Genomic DNA, 16,751 nt, shown 5'->3' on the forward strand with positions numbered 1-16,751 from the left:
GGGAGGCTGAGAGTTGCCAAGATAGCCATTTCCCCCCCTCTGCAAGTGCACTTTGATTGCTGCATAGAGAATGAATTGGGGTGGGCCCAGAGTGGGTCTGGGGACACCAGTTAGGAGGTGACTGCACTGTTATTAAAGTGAGAGATAATGAGAAAGATAATGTAATAGTGAGGCGGTGTTTACAATGACCGGCTGAGCATGTCTCTGTGAAGAGAGAATTGTGGTGAGACTTGGATGCTGTTGGGAAACAGAGACAGGAAAGGCATAGTTTTGATCTAATAGTCAGAGGCAGTCAGACAAGTCCAAAACTAACTACGGTGCAGAGAAGAAGGAGTCATGTGCTCTAGGAGGGCGATGTGGGTGCAGTACTTTCTGTGGCGGCTACGTGAGTGTCGTGGCATTTGAGCTGGGCATGACAGGTCAGTGTGGAGGGGTGAAAGTCATGCCAGGTGCAATAAACAGCACAGGCTGAGGCACAGAGTCGTGCGATTTTAGAAGAATGATCTACATTTCAGCCTCGCTGTAGTATAGGGTGTTTGCAGGAAAGGGTTTGGAGGCATCTGAAGCCAAAAGAACCGTTACGCTAATAGTATCAATTAGCTGTCAGCAGGGGGCAGCAGAGAGCTATAGGAATGGCACAGGCTAAGGGAGTTTGGGCAAACTGCAAGTTATATTGGGGGGAAAGAAGGAAGACAGTGATGCCTAAGGAGGATACGTTCTATTATTAACCCTCTTCTCCTAATAGTATCAAACACTATTCTTAGAAATGGCATGCATTAATTAATTTAATTCTCTCAACAACAATCTGGGCAGATGTTGTAGTTATCTCCATCTTGTAGAGAAAAAGACGGAGGTACAAAAAATTTAAGTAGCCTGGACAAGGTAAATAAGAGAGCTATAGAGTGGATTTCATCGCAGGCAGTCAGACTCCAGACACTACACATGCTCACGTGGACTGTTCGGGCCACTACACTTTCAATCTATCATATTCATCATCAGCTGGATTTTGGCAAAGTCATGAGTTTCCAAGGAGGTAGCTTGTCTCCCTGGAGTCAATAGTCCAAGGAGTGGGCGGTGACAAGGAGACCTTGATCATCACAGGTTGCCTGGCCCTGGGCCACCTCGGCTCTTTATGAATCTCGGGTAGTCTGGCTGGCTGGGCTGGGCCCTTGGTGGGTCTGTGTCTGAACTATCACTGGGGATGAGGTATGATTTTTGTTCCTTAAGGAGAGTATAGTTTGGTTACTCCTCTTGGTCACGCTGATCCAAAGGAGCTTGATTTAGCCATAAGAAGTGTCTTTTTTCAAGAAAGAAAGAAAAAAAAACCCGAACCCTTATTTGCACTGGTTGAATCTAAATTTATTTGTCCTGTCCAGCTTGTCTCTCTGGTTTCAAAACAGAGAAAATTGTTAGGATAGTGTGTCTATAGCTTCCAGAGGGTGTTTGGATTTTTGCTTCTTTGATCCTGGTTTTGTAGTGTTGTCTTCCCTTTGGAGAATATGTGAGACGAGGTGCAGAGAAAGTGAAATAAGTGGGCATGCATTCCATTCATCTTCATGCACTGACTACTGAAAGCCCTGCTCACTAATCAGCAATTTGCTCGATAGTGTTGGGGGTACGCAGAATCCTGAGGGGAAAGTATCCCCAAAGACCCACTGTAGTTGTATTAAAACCTTTTGGGGGGGCTACCCGGTCCTAGTCACAACAGTGGAACTTCTTCTACACTGAGGCAGTTTGGCAACGCGAAATGACAGCAAATGAAAGCATCTACGTTGAAAAGGCCGACTCCCAAGACTGGATAGAGGGTTTCTTTGGCTCCGCATAACCTGGGGAGTAATCAAAGGGTTAATGACCATGCTGGAGTTGCTGAGGAAGTTTGTACCAATAGATCAATCTATGTGGCTCATAATATTAGCACAGTGAAGATATAGATTAATTCTGCTGAATATTTTTAGAACTCCAGAGAAAAATCCATCGGATGTGTCATGAGCCTGCAGCATAATGCTGTCAGATAAAGTCTGAGAAAGAAGACAGTTTGTTAGGACCGACTGTCACCTCTGGTTGTCACAGACTTGGTGCGATCAATTGTGCCATCGATCCTTATCTTGTACATTTTGTCCTATGCAGAGGGGTGGGTTAGGTGTTTTCTTCCTTTTTCTGAAATTTTGGTATCTTTCACCCGAGAAACAAAAAGCTCCCAAATCTAGCAGTCACCTGAAAAATACCAAATCTGTTAAGATTCAGGTTTCCTTCACATAGGAAGCACTCGGGTTGTTTTTTGCCCTCTGTCACAGCAGTGCTTGGGTAAGAAATGGTGCCTCTTGGCCGTTCAAACAGTGAATGTGCTCCAGAGTCCTCAGCTACCCCTTGGTTGTCACAATCTGAGTTATTTTTTCTGACTCAACACAGCGAATTCAGCTCTGCCGTGAGGCAGAGACTCTGACCTTGGAGCCATAGAGCAGCTGGGCTTGAGCCTCGTCCCCACTGCGTGGCTGGCTGTGTGATTCTGGGCAGGCTGGTTCCTGCACTTGGAAAATGGGGATAATTATTTCTGCCTTACGGAATTATAACAATAGAACAAGATGATGGATATGAAAGCACTTCGAAAATCACAGAATTGGGAATATATGATTAGTCCCACCCAAGTCCTTAAGTTTCTACCAAAGGATGTTATAGATAATAGGACCCTTATCTACATGACATTGCAAATTAATGTGCTGTAGATAAGGTTCGTATTATCAAAGGTGGGAAAGAAGATATGCTCAAATAAAATCATAAAATAAGATATTCAGCTATAAATCTGCCCCTGGATGAAGAGAGGGAAGACATGTGCATGCGCACGCACATGTGTATGTGTGTACGTGTCGGTAAGGCTGAAAGTTGTGCCAGGAATGCTTTCTTTCAGGGTTAGCCTTAGGTAAACCTTAGGTGTCCTTAGGGCCCGTCCTCCCCCACTCATGCCTCAGGGTGACCCATCATACCCTTGTCCTTCTCACCGCGTCTGTTTGTTCGTTTCATGCTTCCATGTAATCATTGAAAATGATTATAAGGAAGTTCTTAATCATTGCAGAGTTAGATTAGCCTGGAGGACATGGCACCAGAAGTTAGGAGAGAGGGGTTCAGTCGGGACTCAGATCAAATTGATATTGTGTTTAGTTTTATCTTGTTTTAATTCATGTGCTTAATTAATGTGTTTGAGCATCTATTGAGAGCCAAGACCAGCTTGAAATCCAAAGTAAGAGTTATAAACAGTAGAGTGTTTTGTTGGACCTGCACAGGGTTTCTAATTTTCAACTTAGTTGCCAACATTTAGAATTTGGACTGCTTTACATAAAATAAATAAATAAATAAATCTGCATTTCTGTCTTGCCCTGAGGTATTACTTTTTTTTTTTTTAAGAATGTAAACTTTCTGTCAAATTCTATACGAAGCCTAAATATATGAAACATAAAAAGTAGGGGCTCTGGTTGACGGTGGCTTTATTGTGTGAGCCTTGACCCTGGGGACCCTCATTTTATTTTTGGTGGGTCACATATTATTAGCTCAGGCTTCCTAGCATGGTTTTTCAAGCAGAGGGACTTGGGCATGTTAGGCACATATGGCCCCTCTAGGGAAGGGGCAGAGGTGCTAAAACCCAGGCCAGATGTTACTCTTACACAGGGGTGAAAGCAGAGCATAAGTGGGGTGCAGGAACTGACTGATACTCAGATTGACAGCATGGGGCGAGCAGGTACCATTGGCCAGGCAGGTCACGGATGGACGGTAGTACCCAGGTTAAGACCACAGGCTTTGGAGTCTGGCTGGCTGGGTTTGAATCACCATTAGGGATTAACCTTGGGAAAATCTGTGTGCCTCAGTTTCCTGATATATCAGATATCAGATATAACAGGATAATAATAGTACCGACCTAAGAGTTGCTGAAAGGTGGTTATAAAGGAGCTATTGCATGCACAGTGCTTAAAACAGCACTTGGCAGGTGGAAAAGGCTCAGCAAATGTGAGCTGTCATCAAAGCAGTCCCTAGAGATCAAAATAAACGAGGGCTCCAGCTGAGGCCAGGCTGGACCTGCTACTGCTCTAGTGCCCCTTTTTATTGTTGGTCCGTTCTTTATGTTATTTAAATATTTGTTTGACAGTTCTTAAGTGGGATGGCTGAGTGATGCTAGAAGGCCATTGGTGGCTAGAAACTGTGCTTAAAGTAGGAGGCTTCTGGAGCCTCTGTGTGGCAGCTGACATTTACCTTCCAGGATTGCGTGTCTGAGATCACAGAACCTCTAATGAACACACATCACATTTCAACGTCTAAACTGTGTGCATGCCTGTTGAAGACTCTTTTACAGATCAAGAGGCCAGGGGGAGATGTGATGTCCTTTGGGCCATGTGGTGCAGACCTTCCTCGGGGAAGCTCTGGCCAGAGAGAAGGGCCGGGAAGGGACCCCACGGGGCCATGGGAGCCTGGCTTGGGCAGGCCAGCTGCACGGGCCATGCGACCTGACTGCAGCAGTTCCTACTGCCTGTGGCCACTGTGGTCTGTTGGGACATTTGGCATTTGATGAAAATCCACATTAGAAATATTTCCATTTATTTCCTGGCAGTGTGCATGGTAGCTGGAGAGGCAGACAGCATCAAGGGATGACGCAGGAAGGAGCAGGAGGATCCCACGCTTCCTGGACCCATCGGTGGCAGTTCCTTTCCCCACAAGATCACAGGGAGGAAACCCCTTACCACCCTGTCAGCCATCAAAAGCCTTGCACTTGGGCCAGCCTCACCGTCACCCCAGCAGGGTTGTCCAAACAAACTTTGGAGGTTTTGCTTCCCCTGATCCTCCAACTCACATAGTGGATCACTGACACAGTACTCTCCTGGGGACACAGGGAGACGTCGCTCTGGTACATATGATGGTCCACCCCTTATTACATTTCCAGTGATGTTTTACTCCCTCTAGGTGAGTGCCGCGAAGAAGTAACTATGTGGCAGGCCCACTTCAGAGCACCCTAAAACCAAACACAGAGGTATAAATCCTTTCAAGTTCATGGCTCAGTTTGGAATTTGGGAAACCAAGCACCCACATAGGACCCAGTGTGTCTCCATCCAGATGCCCTCTGGCACTAGGGAGAGATGCAGCCTCGGGAAACTGCAGTGTGCCCTGCCTAAAGAAGTCCAGTAGAAACCGTCTCTAAACTACTGTGTGGGGCCTGAGGCTTTAGATCCCGCAGTAAGAGAGGGCTTGACAGAGCGCCAGCAGCAGCATGAGAATATTATCCTGCCTTTCATGTTGCTGCTCCCATCTCACGGCAGGCGAGTCTGAAGCTAAGGCAAACCCCTGGCTGGAGCGTAACTGACAGGACCTTAAACCACCATGAGGTCTCCAGGACCACCTTCCTTTCTCAGGTGCCGGCCCCTTCAGGGCACTGGCATTGTAAAGAGGAGATCTAAAGAGGAAAGACTAGTCACTTGAGTGACTCTCCTGGGAGAATTCTGGGCCTCCCTGAAGACCTGCAGTGAAATCATTTGAGGGAGGGGCCTTTTTCCACCCACCTCTCCAGTCATCCAGTGGGCTGGCAATGTGAAGGCTGTGGCCGTTGTATCGGAGGGTCCTTCCTGGGCCATCGTATCTCTGTGTGGTTGAGGACAGAGAGTAGCTAGAGGACGTCAAATCAGAGGCACAGAGTTTTAATCCAGGACTCTGTAGTTTCCCTCTTTTATCTCCCTTTTTTATCTCAAGGTCATTTACACTGACCATCCTCCACCCTCCCTCCCCCAAAACCACTAAATATCTGCTCTGAGAACCTGTGAGTAGAAGAAACTCTTGCTGCCCAGGAGTTGACGATTTTAGGGGGATCTCTTCCCTTAGAATGAAAGAGGGGGCTGGTGAACAGGCTTCAGCAGAGCACGCATATCCTCTGCGTATGATGAGAAGACATTTGAATCACCTAATAATCGAAATAGGAGTCACGAAACTATAATAACTATAATCATAATTTTCCAATAAAGGAGAAACTGAATCAGTTTTAATACTCACTGCATTATGAGGGAATGAATGAACAATTGGTTATCCCACCCATGTGCGTTAATTAATACGTTAGCCATTCCGTCGGACAGAGGCAGGTTAGCATATGTTGAATGAATAAGACTGAATTCTTTAATCAATGTGGACTAATTCTGTTTTCCATTTACCTGAAAGATCCTTTTGGATCATAGGAAATTCAGGTGACAGGACCTGTCAGGTTCTCTTTGAAATCGTCTGAACCTCTGCGGGATCTTGTACAAACCATTCTGACAGAAGGAAAAATCCGTTCTTCTGAGGATAAGCAACAGTGAACTTTTCTTTTAAGGGAAATTGGCACCACACCGAAGGCACTCAAAGGAGCAGCCAGATCAAGCGCCAGTACCGCGCCGACCCATTGCGTCTGCAGGGCTCCTTCCACTTTATTATTAGCAGCTTTTGATACTGTCTCACTTTTTTCTTCCAAAGGGATGAAGCCGGCTCGAATGCCCCCCGCCTCTCGTGGAGCGGGGCTGTGATTTCACGGGGCGCTGGAGGAGTTATTATCAGAGGCGACATGGGGTTTCCTTATTCATGTGTCTGTGCTGTGCTTTCTCGATCCCAGGCCGAGTACAGATGCTGCCCCAGGCGGTGTGTCTCCTGCACGCGCTGCTCGAGAATGGACACACCGTGTACGTTCACTGCAACGCCGGGGTGGGCCGGTCCACGGCGGCCGTGTGCGGCTGGCTCCGGTACGTGATGGGCTGGAATCTGAGGAAGGTGCAGTACTTCCTCGTGGCCAAAAGGCCAGCTGTGTACATTGACGAAGACGCCTTGGCCCGGGCAGAAGAAGACTTTTTTCAGAAATTTGGGAAGGTTCGTTCTTCCATATGCAGTGTGTAAGAGGCCGGAGTGGAGGCATCCACTCCCCTCCCAGTTTCCTTAGAAAGCTGGGGTGATGGTAATGCAATGACCTAGAAACCAAGATTCTACCTGAAAAGACTCGTTGCTGGCTTCTTCCCCAACCCACCTTCTTTAGTCTGAGGCTGACTTTCTGTCATGCTTTGGTTGAGCTGTATCATCTTTGAAATATTTTACACCAAGGAAGCTGTGACTGACGCATGAGAAAAAGCCACAAGTAGTTGGGCTGTGCAGTGTTGTTCTAGCATCAGACAGAGAGGTAATGCATGCAGCTCCTGCTTCCTGCAAGCAGACCAGCTCTTCGCTTTACAGACACTGCATTTGTTGTATTATGAATTCACGACTGCACTTTCTTACTGCCTTGTAATGTGACATCCAGAAGAAAAGATAGGGAGTTGTGTAGATTCCATCACTTGAGTACGTGCGCGCACGCGCGCGCACACACACACACATACACACACACATTTTCTGCTGAAATTATAAAATGAGAGCTAGTCAGTTGCCAAAAAGGAAATATGGACTAAACATGACCCAAACCAATGGCTTTCTAGACCTTGTTTCTGCATCCTGCTTCACAGTTGTTCAAGTCTGTTCCAAGGGACCCTCCTTATCTATCTACCCACAACCCTGTGACACCCAGTCAATTGTAATAATCTCTTTGTTTTAGCTGAGGCTCAGTGAGCATAGGTAGCCTGCCCAAGGTCTCGGTTAGTTGGAAACCAGCTGGAGTTTGACTCAGTGCTTTTTTGACACTACTTGTTTTGTCAGCAAACTGTAGCGCATTCAGTTTCTCTCTCTCAGAGTAAAGCTGATGTTTCTGCTGCAGTTTCTATAGTGGGAAATGGAACATTGTTCTTGTCAGTTGCCAAAGAATTTAGGAAAGTTGTTGTATTTTGTACAAGCTATTTTAAAATGTGGTGGGCTGTCTCCAGGCCAAAGTGGTCTGTGCCATAGCTCAGAAGAGGAGCTATATTACCAGAAGAGCCCCAAACCATAGATAATTGTTCCGTAGCTCGGGAATGATCCTGGTTCCATGCTCAGTTGAATACAATCCTCAGTTACTGTGCCTCCAGAACGTGCAACTCCCTACCTTCCCCTCGATTCTACAGGAAACACAAAGAGGAACAAGACCTTGCCTTCAAGACTCTCATAGACTAGAAACAGCCCTGTGTTCAATCAAGTATAATGCAGGATAGAACTGTGAAAGACATGCTAGAATGGGGAAGGTGTGGTAACTTTTGTTGGGTGTTTCTTATACACTAGGTGCTTTACAATCTTATCCAATTTAATCTTCGCAGTACCCTATGAGGGATGTTTCATCATCTCCACTATATAGATGAGGAAACTAAGGCTCAGAGAGGTTAAATCAACTGTCCAGGAACACATGGTGAGTCAGTTGATGAAATGAGATACAAAGCTAGCTTTGTCTGACTCAAAGCTCATACTTTTCCTATTAAACTATGATGCTTATTTAATTTTCTGATCCTTCTTCTCTTCCATAAATATTTATTGATAGATACAAGAGGCTCTGATTTAGGAAGTATGGAGGATAAGAAGAATGCAAAATGGGTTCCAGTGGAGTTCAGAGGAGGAAAAGATGTCTTACAGCTGTGGGACTCAGAGGAGACGACATTTGATTTGGGCAGTGAAAGCTAGACAAGGCACATTTCTCTCACAGTTTTACAAAGTTAAATTTATAAGCCAGGATTGAGTAATATGAAGTCCAGCTCCCTTGCTAAGAATAAATAGAGAGAACTATTATATTAAAGTAACCCCTTTATAGTCATAATGTGTTGCGTAGTATTTAATCTTAAAAGTGGAATATTTCTAATCAATTATGTACGTGTGTGTGTGTGTGTGTGTGTGTGTTTATTTTCTTAATGTCGAAGAAGTCAAGTTACATAATTTCCACTACAGGAAACACTTTTTAGGTGGGTTTTTTTTTTTTTTTCGCTCTGAGAAGCAAAATAATTTCAGGGCTATTTAAAAATGTGTTGGAATAACCTCTCTTGTTTTCAATGAATGGGATGTCCAATGTCTTTCAAAATCACTTGGAAGTTTTGCTGGATAGAAGCATTAAAAATGACTTCTGTGTACAGGATTTTAAAAAAACAATGTTATTAATTGTGTCTGAAATCCAGAAAAACAAACTGTCTTTTTCTTATTTGTAATCTAGTTTATTCCTTTATTTTTCAAAGGAGCAAACCAAGACCCAGAGACATCAAATGATGCTTTTACAGCAAAGAGTTTTAATTGAGGGTCAGAGGAAAGGGATGAGCTAGGAAGATTTGTCAGGAGATTTATTGTGTTCAGGAGTCATTGGAGAATTGATGGGAATGAGAGCAGACAGTGCTAGTGGGAAAGAACTGGTGGGAGGATGAATGGAAATTGGAGTCAGTGGAAGAAAAATGGCTCAAATGAGAAAAAGCAAAGACAAGTGAAATTTCTGAAAGAAGAAGCAGGTGTACCCTTTTAGAAGGACAGTATTGGGAGGATCGTGAAGGAAGGTGTGACTGTGGGAACAGACAAGGTTATGCTCCCCGGAGAAATGGTCATGCTACGTATTCACTGCAGTAGGAAAGGCAGCTCCATGTAATGTGCTGACCAAGTAGGAGGGTAGACTGTGCGGTGGCTTATTACCTGCTAGGAAGAAAAAAAGGAGGTCTGATAGGAGATGGGACTAAGGATAAAGAGGAAAAGACTGCTGAAGCTACCTCTCATTAAAACAATAACAATGGCACGATCATAAGTGGAAGAGGAAGAACAAAAATAACAACTTCGTTCTTTCCTTCCCTAATCCATTACTCCAAAAGTCTTTCCCAATTTAGTTAATGGAAACGTACTTCCAGTTGCTCAGGTTCCAAACCTCAGAGTCACTTTTACCTCTTCTCTTCCTTTCAAACATCACATATATTCCATCAGGAAAATCTGTCACCTCTCCTGTCAAAATATCTGTAGCCTGACTATGTTTTACCTCCTCCACAGAACAAACCTGGTTAGCGCTTAGTTAGTGATCTCCTGACTGACCTTTAGAAGTCGCCTCCTAACTGGTCTCCCCTCCTGTCCTTCCCTCTTAGTCAGCCCCTACAACTGCCATCCATACCTACTCGTACCCAGTGGCCAGGGTGATCATATACAAATAGACGTCAGATCATGCCAATCCTGTGTTCACAGAAGCCTCCAGTGACTTGCCATGTCACTCAGGGTGACAGCCGACGCCCTTCAAGGACCCACACATCCTGGTCCTCTGTCGGTCTCTGACCTCGTCTCCTACTGCCTTCTGCCTCCTTCTGCTCTAGACATCTTGCTCTTTGAGTATTCTGGCCAGGCTCCTTCTTCGGGGCACTTACTGTCTCTGCCTGGAATGCTCTTTTCCAGGTAGCCATGTGGCTCTCAGCCATACTTCCTTCAGTGAGCCCTTTCTGGACCACCCAACCCCAATTGCAACATAGCACCCGCAGGCCTCCCTTTCCTCCTTCTCTGCTTCATTTCTCTCCTTGGACCTCATTACTGGCCAATATACTACATAATTCACTTATTTGTTTTATTATCTGCATTCTCTCACTACTATGTAAACTTCAGAAAGGTAAACATCTATGTCTGTTTTGTTTGGTGATGTGCTAGAGCACCTGTGATGGAGTCTGGCATATAGTTCAGTGAGTGAAGGACAAGAATAGCTAATAACTGTCGAGAACTTACGTGTTCCATGTGCTGTTCTCTACAGGCTTTACAGGTATTAGCTGATTTAGTCTCCCTAACAGTTCTAGGAGGCAGACGTTATTGTTATCATTCCTAGTGTACAGATGAAGAAAACTAGAGGCATAGAAAAAGGATGACCTTATTCTAAAGCAAGAAAGGCAATTTCCCTCCTGGTTTGCTAGAGTAAGCTCCTAACAAACCACCCTGTATAAACTCTGCATGTATTAGTGTGCTAGGGCAGCTGTCAATAAGTACCACAAACTGGGTGGCTTAAATACCAGAAATTTATTGTTCCACAGTTCTAGAAGCAGGAAGTACAAAATCGAGGTGTCAGCAGGGTTGGTTCTTTCTGAGGGATGTGAGGAAGGATCTGTTGCAGGCCTCTCACCTGGTTTCTGGTGGTTTCCTGGCAATCTTTGGCATTCCTTGGTTTGTAGAGGCATCTGTCCAACCTCTGCCTTCATCTTCACATGGTCTCTCCCTCTCTCTCCCAATCTGAGAGTGTGTGTATCCAAATATCTCCTTGTTAAGGGTACCAATCATATTGGATTAGTGCTCTACCCTGCTCCAGTATGACCTCATCTTAATTATATCCTGGAGATTAGGACTTCAACATGTGAATTTTAGAGGACACAGTTCAAACCATAACACTACAGAAAACAACTACCTGAAGACTACAGAGAGTGAAAAAAGCAGGCAGATCTGAGGCGAGTGTAAATTTGGAAGATGGGACTTGATTGGGCTGTTTCCCATTTTACAGGTTTACCCTGAGGTCAGGCCACAGTCAATGTTGCTGAGACAGGTAAAACGCTGACAGGAAACCCTCTCATCCTTGGTTCAGGAACCTAGAGTTGAGCAAAATCAAACATTTCTCTTGTGATAGAGATTAGTTCAGGAAAAAAAACACAAAAAACATGTGACTTAACATGAGCCCCTAAAATACATGAAGAATTTCTGGGGGTTCCGGGTAAAGCTTTCTCACTCTTAAGAAAGAACAGGCAGAGATGCTCTTTTATTTGGTTGTTGTTTTGTGTTGATACGTGATCCAGACTAGTGGAACCCTCTTCTGACTAGCCTTAGAATAAAACCAACACAAAAGATAGAGAAAAGAGAACTGAAGTTGCTATGAGTTAAGTTAACCTGAAGTCTCTCCAACTTTTTGATTGTCAGTTGTGTATGAGTTCATGCTTGTTTGTGTTTAAGCCAATGAGAGTTGGGTCATCCATTTCTTACAGCTGAAGGCATTGTAATTGCTACACTGCCAATACATAAGTTCTAGTTTTAAAAATAGTGTTTATTTTTGCCATAATTTGTGGCATTAACGTGTATTGTGATTTCCTGTATCATTTAAAGAACTTATGTTTTATGTTTGCTTCTACTGGAACAGTGCCCAATGGTGGCTTCTCTCCCACTGGGTTTCAGAGGATTGTTCTTAAAAGGAAGATGGAAGCTCTCGAATGATGATCTGTAAATTAAAATTGCGTGTCAGAGAAAAGTAACTTATAGCGGATCTATTAGAATTCGGAACATTTATATTTTTGTGATTTCCAGTTATTTTCATTTGAGCAGTGAATCCAAAGTGGAAGATACTGAAAACTCTCCATTTTTTTTGGCAATAAACAAGTACACTGCAAAGAATTACACCTTTGGGTAATCTCCAAGCCTTACGTGAACCAGGTAATCTTAATATCCATCCAAGTAGCTAGTAAAAAATGGATGGATTGGGCCAGTTTGAAGTTTATGACTTCTTTTCCCTACCTCTAGACAGAAATCATACTGAGTATAAAGATCTTTAAAAAAAGAGAGAAAAAGAAACATAAGAAAAAAGTAGCATGTAGAAGCAAAAGCAGTAAAAATAATGGACTTTTCACAAATGGAATCATTAGCCCCTGAATATGTGAATTGGGTTTTTTACATCTTAAAAGTAGAATTCTCAAGTAGAAATTTAAATGAGAGAGACTTTAAAAGATGATTCATATGGCAATGTTTGGTATTTCTAGCTTTATACTTATAACCCTAGACCAAGTTTTTATCTAATGAAATGTATGTTCAAAGCTCTTAACACAAAACATATTGAAAATATTCTTTGGTTGAATAATTAGCTATTTTTTCTCACGTGAGGTCATTCAGAGTTTGCTAAAAGTGTATTTGTATATTCCATATCATTTGTCTTCTACTGAGCAGCCCTTTTATCGTCTTCTAAAGATGTCCCTTTAATCTTTTTTGTTTGTTTATCTTTGATTCCTTAGCGTTAATTTAGTATCGACATACAATATGCGGTTAGTATATATTCCAGTAGACTTGGAATAGTTAGACGGTTAAGTCCTGGGCTCCTGGAGCTAGAGAATATGATAGGATAGCCAAGAATCTGTGCAATGCAGAAAAAGCTCTAAGCTCAAATGCAATCTGGAAGTTATCATTTGGCCCAAAGGAAAGAAACCCAAGCACAAAGTCCAGAGACAAATGAAAGAATAGTTGGAGGCAGATACAAAATGTGGGGCCGTTTAGATAAAAAACGGGGAATTCCTATGCTGTGATTGTATCAGGCATTACACTAATATTACTAAAGGGAATACTGCTTAGCATTCAGTGAATAAGATTGCTGAACTATCTGATTTAAAACCTGAACTATAAACAATTAGTATTAAAGCATCTGGCATAACATCAGAATCGTATGGATTTCAAAGGAGAAAGTCAGAAGAAACCGGACAGTGAAAGAATGAAGAGCTGGACCTAGAATAGAACAGAACCGGTAAGTGTCATTATCACACCTGTCAAGGCTTTCATCAATTTCTAGTGAGAGAAAAACTCAGAACTTACTGAATATAATTTAGCTTGCTGAATATAATTAAGAAAATGAAATATATTTTTTATTCAATAAAGATCCTTATTGTTGCCTTCTTAAAGTTAAATAACAAACCCAAAGATGGATTTATGGTCCAGACAATTTCAGTGAAGATTTCACATCCCTTGTGGACAACCAAGGTCAACATCCCCCATATCTAACAGAATGGTGTTCAAACAAACGTATGCCTGCCCTGCACCAGTCGTGTTTCCTGGGCATAAGTCATTTCTGTTTATTGTGACTACTGATATATTTGGACTTTCCCCCCTCTTTGTTTAGTTATTCTTTCATAATTATTACTTCCTCCTTACAAGGAAAGAACGTTAACATTGACTTATATTCCCTGGTCTTTGTCTCTCCTTCATGTTGACATTATTATAATTATGAGTTGTTTTAGATATACTTTCTCTTTTTCTTTTTGTGTTCCTACCTTTAGAAAAGTTGTTAGGGAGGGCAAAGAGAATGTTGGTGAGGACAGTCTCTTCATTGCCAGACTTACAATTACCACCCCATCCATTTTTGCTTTCTTACGTCTCTCAACTTCCATTGTAATTGAGAACGTTAAGCCCACTGACTCCCAAGGTTCCAATGAGCCTATTATTGTTCACTTCCCTGCAGTACTGCGTCTCCTCTTGAGGTGTTCTGAGCCACAGATTCCTTTCCTTTACTTCATCCATCAACACATTCTTTCATCCTGCAATATCTTCTTCTTTCATGCTAAAATATCTGCTGGTGATTTTTCTTACCTTTCTGTTAATTGTTGTAGGTGGATTTCTATCTTCAAATTTTATATTATAACTTCCATGCAGATGTCAGGAGAAATGAATAGTATGTTTGTCATTTTAAATCAGAACTTTCTCAATCATCATCTATATTAAGGACACCCAAATCTCAATCTCAATTCTAAAGCTCTTTCTTGAGTGTGAGGCCTATGCAGCAAAACTTTTTTTCTGAATATTTTTATTTGGCCATCTCCCAGGGTATCTCCCAAACTCAGTGAACCACAAACTGAAGTTTCCTTTATTTTGCCAAATTGCCCATATTTTCTGTTGGGCAGACAGTGGCAACACCTTTCCCCCAGGTGCTCAAGTCAAAACCCTGAGTGTCATGTTTGCCACCCCCCCCATCACTCAACCACCTTCCTAATCACTCAACAAGTTCTTTCAATTATACCTCCTAAATATCTCTTAAATATGTCTATTCCCAGCTATCAGCTCTGCCACAGATGATGAAAACGGTCTGACTTGTCTTCCTATTACTATTCTTACCCCCTTCCAGACCATTCTTTATATTGCTACCAGGGAAACCTTTCTGAAATTCAAATATGATACTCTGTCTTCCTTGCTCAGCACTTCTCAATGGCTCCTTGTGTTCTTGGGGGGAAAAGTTAAAAAGTTCATACTGAGACATTTAAGGACCTTTATGATCTAGGCCATGCCTTTCTCTCCAGTCTCTCATCATTCCTATAGCTGTCCCCCAAGAGTACACTCTGGTCACAGTGAATTACTTAAATATCCTATGATGTTTCTTGCCTTCTGCTTTTTGCACATACTCTTTCCTCTGCCTGGAATCCTCTTTCCTCCCATCTGTGTCTGGCCAGCATCGACTCATCCTTTGGGTCTCCAAGGCCACCCTCCGTGAAATACCTTCTTGAGTCCTTAAAGTTGCTCCTCCCAGACATTTTCATGGCACCCCACATTTGCTGCTCTGGAAGCACTTCTCTCTGGCACTAGAGTGTCTTCAGGTAGGATTGATTGTAAGTGGTGCTGAGCACGTAAGCTTTTGCATATTCTCAGAAATTATTTAAGCCAAATCCTTCTTTGGACCCTGTGCTCAGATATAATGTATGTTTTAATCTAAGAGAAATGTGAAGAAAACATTTCATGAGAACTTTTTGTTTCATGTAAGTTAATGATTAGGGTAATTCACTTAATTAAAGTACTATCAAAGGCTTCCTTTTGCTCTGTTTTAAGCATTTTAACAGCTTTTTATGTATACTAGTATTTAGTGATATTAAATTATCAATATCTTATATCCATATCAGAAAGCCATAATCCTGTGAAAGGTTCTGTTGCATTTTCAACCCAGTCTCTTGCTGTATATTGCATTTATTCAGTCCCCCTTTGCTTTGCCATCGTATGCTAATACTGATGGCCTTAAAAAAAGGACAGCCTTATGAAATACATTGCTATGTGTACCGAGAATATTGTCGATTATACTACATTGCACCGTATTCTCCCACTGAGTGATCTCGTGGACGAAATTTCCTTCTGGTCAAAGGATTAAACAAAGTTGTTGTTTTCCTGAGCAATAAAAAATACTTTCTGTAGCTGCAAAGCTTACAAGTAATTTTGTGTTCTGCTTCTCAGTAACAATTAGCATTCTGTAGTACAAGTGTTTTGAACTAACTTTACTCCTTGGTCTGCTTTTTATTTCTACCCATTTTTCCCCATTGCCTCATGTTTCTAAGTTATTTTAAATTTGATTTTCATTTTGCTGTATTGTTTGGTCCATTGTAAAATGTTGTGTTTAATTCCTTTTGGACAAAGAGAGGCACAAATAGACACAAGGAAAAAGTTGCCATGTGAAGCCCTTGTACAGTATAGAGGCTGACGTAATTTATCCCGTTGTTACAAATCTCAAAAACGGGGGGAAGGTCATGAAATGTAATGTATGTTTCAGGGTAAAATTCTATCTTTTGGACATGAAGATACTCTAAAAATAGTCTCATCATTCACATCCCGTACACAAATATAAGAGGATTGTCTCAAACCTACATACTGTTTCTGTGCGTGTGTGTTGCTCTGACTGATAGATGCATTCTCACGATTAAGCAAGAATGACCTAAAATTCAGGTCATCGTCATGTCTCCTGTACATCTGAAATTTTACGGACAGAGGAATATGGTTTTCTTTTCTTCTTTTTCTGATCAATCCAACAATTTGCCTAGTCTCTAAAATTTATAATCAGTGGAGTAAGAAGCAGATGTGGCCACCTGTTGTTTCTCCATGTAGTCTGTTGAGCATATAAACAGCTGCAGGCCTCAGAAAGTCATAGATAAAACCCACAACATTTCAGATGTCTGAACAGTGGAATTCTCTCTCCCAGAGAGAACTGCAGGCTGCATAGTCAGTATTGTTATTACATCAGCAGTATTCCCTTTTGAAGTTAACGTCGTTTTAGTTTTTCCTACTTATAGTATATTATTTTCTTTAAAGGTAATCAAAATTTAACTCATTACTTTAAAAGATTCATATTTCTTTTTTTTTAAATTAAAGTTTATTAGGGTGACAATTGTTAG

The 16,751-nt window shown here is 42.3% G+C and overlaps 1 protein-coding gene across 6 annotated transcripts in view; it reads left to right on the forward strand.

Annotated features, from left to right (window-relative positions):
* EPM2A (EPM2A glucan phosphatase, laforin) overlaps window positions 1-16,751 on the forward strand; it is a 114,351-nt gene that overhangs the window by 83,907 nt on the left and 13,693 nt on the right. For 4 of the 6 annotated variants that reach the window (XM_081045154.1, XM_081045157.1, XM_081045153.1 and 1 more), the window contains exon 4: window positions 6,611-11,494. The exons of 1 other annotated variant lie outside the window; for it this stretch is intronic. In XM_081045154.1, the coding sequence (XP_080901280.1) occupies window positions 6,611-6,888 (278 nt within the window). In that variant the 3' untranslated portion in view covers window positions 6,889-11,494. Of the gene's footprint in view, window positions 1-6,610; window positions 11,495-16,751 lie in introns of those variants that run through there. One more of the 6 variants, XM_081045158.1, reaches the window with a different exon arrangement.

The sequence above is a fragment of the Rhinolophus hipposideros genome, assembly GCF_964194185.1.
Source record: "Rhinolophus hipposideros genome assembly, chromosome: 3".
Taxonomy (NCBI): domain Eukaryota; kingdom Metazoa; phylum Chordata; class Mammalia; order Chiroptera; family Rhinolophidae; genus Rhinolophus; species Rhinolophus hipposideros.